Raw genomic sequence first — 5,242 nt, forward strand, 5'->3', positions numbered from 1 at the left:
TCCTCAGGCTTCCGGAGGAGGGGGAAAGAGCTGACAATCCTCCAGAGGGATGGGTCACTCTCTACTTCAAAATGTTTGAGTACGGCCTCAGACTTCCCCTTCACCCTTTTGTCCAAGAATTTCTCTTCCGGACTGGATTGGCTCCGGCTCAAGTGGCCCTCAATGGGTGGGGTGTCATTTTCGCTTTGGCCATCCTTTTTTGGCTACGAGCTCGGAATAGTGAGGAGGCCGAGCTGTTGGACGTAGACCAGCTCCTCGCGTGCTTCGAAGCGAAAAGGATAGCTAAGAAGCTTGGTCGGTTCTATATGTGCGCAAGGAAAGGCGCAGGCGGTATAGTTAAGGGGCCGACCTCCATCAAGGGATGGGTGAGGAAGTGGTTCTACGCTTCCGGGGAATGGCTCGCAAAGGACGAGTCAGGTCGTTCCTTCTTTGACGTCCCCACTAGGTTTGGGAACCTAGGTACGGAGTAGTTCTTGCTTTTCGTAATTTTCTTCTGTCATTCAGGTCTAACTCGGATTTTGTCTTCGTGCAGTTTCAATCCGACCAGTCCCCGAGCTTACGCAAGCCTCCTTCGACACGCTGAAATACTACAAGGAGCGCTTTCCGAGGGGTAGGAAGGTCGGAACCCTGGTGACCGACGAGCTGCTGCTTAAGTCCGGGCTGCTAGATTACAACCCTGCAGTTCGTCCCATTGAATCCTCAAGGCCGAACTCTGAACCTCGTATGCCGAGCTTGCCTCACCCCTTTTTCCTCTAACCTTGTGATGACCCCTATTTTTATTTTGCAGCCATGGTTTGCGGGTTTGCAAGCAGCGTGAAGCGCAAGTCCAAGGGCCGAGCCCATGCTCTTGAGGCCGCCCAGAGTTCGAAACCTACCACCCCTGCCGTGGCAGGGCCTGCCTCGGAAGATCCAGCCCCAGTGATCGAGCTGGAGTCTCCTGGGGGTCCCTCGAGGGAGAAGCGCCCCAGGGATCAGACCGAGGCGGTGGACGCCCCGCCTTTGGGCGAGGAGGTGAGGGAGGAAGCCCCTCTGAAGCGAAGAAGGAAGAAAAAGAAGGCGATCTCCCCCTCGGAGGTCGGAGCTTGCAGGGTCTTACCTGCAAGTTTCGCAGATCGGGTGGACGATCCTGCGGCCAGGATGGGCGGGACGTCCGACGTGACGGCACGGTTCAGAGTTGAGCCGTCAAGTTCCGGGGTGAGGGACCAGGTGTCCCGCATCTCAGCTGCAAGTTTGGACCGCTGCCTAAGGAGGGCGTCCAAATTTGTGAGCGACCCTGGGTCCGTTCTGCAGAGGACCATCGATTACGCCGCCGAGGTAAGACTAGTGTCCCCATTTTTGCTTAATTTCGCCCGATAGGTAGTTCAGTCTAACTTTTTCTTTGTACCGTTTCTCAGGCGTTCGTTGCTTCCATTCAATCGGCTCTGGCTGTAAAGGCCGAGCTGGATGGGAGGGAAGTTCTGGCAGCGAGGGAGAAAGAGGAGTTCTCTGCTGCCTTGGAGGCTGCTTCCTCCACCATGAAGGATGAGCTGCTGAAGGCTCACTCTGAGGTGGAGATTTTGAAGGCCGAGGTGGAGTCCCAGGCCGAGCTGCTGAAGAAGGAAGAGGACAGGCGCAAGGCCCAACTCCGAGTTGCCCACGCTATCACCAGGGGCTTGGAGAAGGAGAAGTTCCAGCTCCTGAAGGAGAAGGACGACATGCTCCAGGCACTTGAAACGAAGGATAAGGAGCTGGAGCATGCGACTGCCGAGCTGGAGACGGCGAAGGAGCGCCTCAGCAATGGAGTCCTATTGGAGGAATCGTTTAGGCAACATCCTGACTTCGATGGATTTGCCAAAGACTTTTCTGACGCGGGCTTCAAGTTCCTCATGAAGGGCATTGCTTCCGACATGCCCGACCTTCAGATCGATCTCAGCGGTCTGAAAAGGAGGTATGCCGAGAAGTGGGCGTCTGGGCCTGGCGGCACCCCTGGCCCCCAAGCGTTGGTGGATCAGTATGTCAGAGATCTGGACTCTGACTACTCCGATCCCGAAGAGGACCAGGTTGGCTCCACTCAAGAGGGCGCTCCTCAAGCAGGCTCTTAGGCGACCACCCTTCACGAGGCTTTTCGCTGTCCTTCTTCCCTTTTCTTTTGTTTTCTGCTTGTCAGGGCAGAGCTGCAAGGTCTATAAGCCTTGGCTCTGCTCTCCATTAATGAAGAAGCTTTGTTCGATTTTACTTTGGTGTTGGCAACATCTTTCATTTCTTTGCCTTTTTCTTGAACTGCAGCCAATGTCACCTCGCACCTCTTACCTTTGAGGTCGCGCCTTCAGTTAAAATAGTTGTAAGTTTGAGTTTGAATCTCTTAATGTTCAATACATTGCACCAACTCTGGATTTTTAACATTTCACCCTTAACTTAAAAAAGGTTAAAAGGCTAAAATCCTAAGTCCGTAGCTATTCTTCATATCGTTCCTCGTACCCCCAAGTTCGGAGGCTTGATCATTTTGAACTTTTCACATCGCCCCTTTGCCTTGAAGGTTTGAATTTTAAGTTCGTCAGTGGTTTTGGCATCGCACCTCGTACCCTTAGGCTTCGGAGGATTGAATTTGAACCAACTGCTGGAATGTGATCGCGTGGGAGTCTGTGGCCCCCATTTAATTTCTGGTCGAACTCGGAAGCATGAAATTAAATCATCACATTTATTCCGATCATAATTCTTTTGGAACAGTCTTTACAGATTCATTGAAAATCCTTTTGGCATTTCAAGGATAATAACGCTTCAGGTGCTCCGCGTTCCACGGGTGCGCGAGGACGTCTCCTTTCAGATCGGCCAATATGTGCGTCCCAGGTCGGACTATGCCCTTAATCTCAAACGGGCCATCCCAGGCCGGATCAAGGGCACCCACATGCGTTTGGACCCTCCTTAAGACCAGATGTCCGACCTGAAAGGCCCGAGGTCGAATTCGGGCATTGTAATGTCTGGCCATTCTGCCCTGATATTCCGCCAGGCGTAGCTGGGCCATTGCTCTTCTTTCTTCCAACAAGTCGAGGTTGAGGAGCAGCTCTTCCTCATTTGTCGTAGGCTCGTAATGCTCTACTTTGTCAGATGGCATGCCGATCTCAACCGGGACTACAGCTTCGGAGCCGAAGGCCAGGGAGAACGGGGTCTCACTCGTCGACTCTCGTTGGGTGGTCCGGTACGACCATAGAACCTCTGGTAGCTCCTCGGCCCACCTGCCTTTCTTGGAGTCCAGTCTAAGTTTGATGCCTCGCTTGATGATCTTGTTGACTGCCTCCACCTGCCCATTTGCTTGCGGATGTGCGGGGGACGAGCTAAGATGACTTATGCCAAGTTTGCTGCAAAAGTCTTTGAACTTGGCGTTGTCAAACTGCCTCCCATTGTCTGTCACTATGGCCTGCGGTATACCAAAGCGACATATGATATTCGTCCATAAGAAGAACGTGACCCTGGATTCCGTTATGTGGGAGAGCGCTTCGGCCTCGGCCCACTTGGTGAAGTAATCCACAGCAACCACAGCAAACTTGGTCTGGCCCTTGCCCAAAGGGAAAGGACCAATGATATCTACCCCCCACTGCGCGAATGGCCACGGGACCGAGATGGAGGTGAGCAGCTCGGGAGGTTGGTGGATTATGGTTCCGTAGCGTTGGCAATTGTCGCAAGTTCTAACGAACGTCTTGGCGTCCTGGCTGAGGGTCGGCCAATAGTATCCTTCTCGGACCACTTTGGCTGACAGTGACCGGGCGCCTGAGTGATTGCCGCACACTCCTTCGTGGATCTCTCTGAGGACGTACAGGCCCTCTTCAGGGGTTAGACATCTCAATAGAGCCAGGGAAAAGCCACGTCGGTACAATGCCCCATCTCGGACCACGAACCGAGCTGCCCGCCTTGCCAACTTTCTGCGCTCCTTGGGGTCTTGTGGTGAGTTACCCCTAATGAAGTCCGCGATCGGGTCCATCCATGAGGATTCTGGAGCGCCGATCTCCATCAGACCTGGCTCTAAGATCGAGGGATTATCTAGGATCTCGACGGGGACCGACCTAGCCAGGTCGGCCTCGTACGTCGATGCTAACTTGGCCAAGGCGTCAGCATTAGAATTTTCTGCTCGCGGAATCCGGCTTACTTCGTAAGTTCGAAACTGGGCAAGGTACGATCTGACCTTGCCCAAATACTTCTCCATTCGGGTGTCTTTGGCTTGGTACTCGTCCTTGATCTGGAGCTTGTCCCCCGGCATGGGTTGGCGAGCAAAGGTGCCGAACAGAGGTAGCTCTTCAATTGCTGAAACGCTTGCTCGCACTCCGCTGTCCATTCAAACGGCCCTTTCTTTCGTAGGATTTTGAAGAAAGGAAGGCACTTATCTGTCGCTCTTGAGACAAACCGGCTCAGGGCCGCAATCCTACCATTGCGACACTAAGCTGCTTCAGCGTCTTCGGTGCCTCCATCTCGGTCACGGCTTTAATCTTTTCGGGGTTGGCCTCGATTCCCCGGTTATTCACCATGAAGCCGAGGAATTTTCCCGAGGAGACTCCAAAGGCACACTTAGCAGGGTTGAGCTTCATTTGATATGCCCTCAGAACCTCGAAGGCTTCGGCTAGGTCGGAGAGATGCGACTTAGACTGCTTGCTCTTGACAAGCATGTCGTCCACATACACTTCCATATTCTGGCCGATCTGCTTGGCGAACATTTTGTTCACCATTCTCTGGTAGGTCGCTCCTGCGTTCTTTAACCCGAAGGGCATGACCTTTAGCAGTACAGACCTTGGTCTGTTATGAAAGCGGTATGACCTTCATCTGGGACATGCATCTTGGTTTGGTTGTACCCAGAGTAGGCGTCCATGAAGGTGAGCAGTTCGTGCCCGGCTGTGGCGTCCACGAGCTGATCAATCCTCGGCAGTGGGAAGCAATCTTTCGGGCATGCCTTATTTAAGTTCGTAAAATCTACGCACATTCTCCACTTGCCGTTAGATTTTTTAACTAATACAACATTGGAGAGTCACTCGGGATACGAAATTTCTGTTATGTATTCAGCTTTCAAAAGTTTGTTAACTTCCTCAACAATTACATCACGCCTCTTCTTGTTTATAGGTCTTCTCTTTTGTTTCACAGGTCGGAATGATGGATCTATGCTGAGGCGATGCGTCATAATTCGCGGGTCAATGCCAGGCATGTCCTCATGGGACCACGCAAAGACGTCCGAGTTGGATCTGAGGAAGTGGATTAGCTCCTCTCTGTCGGTGGCCCCCAG

General features: G+C 52.8%; 1 protein-coding gene across 1 annotated transcript; it reads left to right on the plus strand.

Annotated features, from left to right (window-relative positions):
• Positions 1-742: 742 nt before the first annotated feature.
• Positions 743-2,113, plus strand: LOC148213053 (uncharacterized). The gene is made up of 2 exons (XM_088126095.1): positions 743-1,314; positions 1,395-2,113. Exons 1-2 carry the CDS (start codon positions 790-792, stop codon positions 2,079-2,081), a joined length of 1,212 nt encoding a protein of 403 aa, XP_087982221.1. The 5' UTR covers positions 743-789; the 3' UTR covers positions 2,082-2,113.
• The last annotated feature ends 3,129 nt before the right edge of the window (positions 2,114-5,242 follow it).

The sequence above is a fragment of the Momordica charantia genome, assembly GCF_013281855.1.
Source record: "Momordica charantia cultivar OHB3-1 chromosome 1 unlocalized genomic scaffold, Mcharantia_2.0 BLBB01000001.1, whole genome shotgun sequence".
Classification (NCBI taxonomy): domain Eukaryota; kingdom Viridiplantae; phylum Streptophyta; class Magnoliopsida; order Cucurbitales; family Cucurbitaceae; genus Momordica; species Momordica charantia.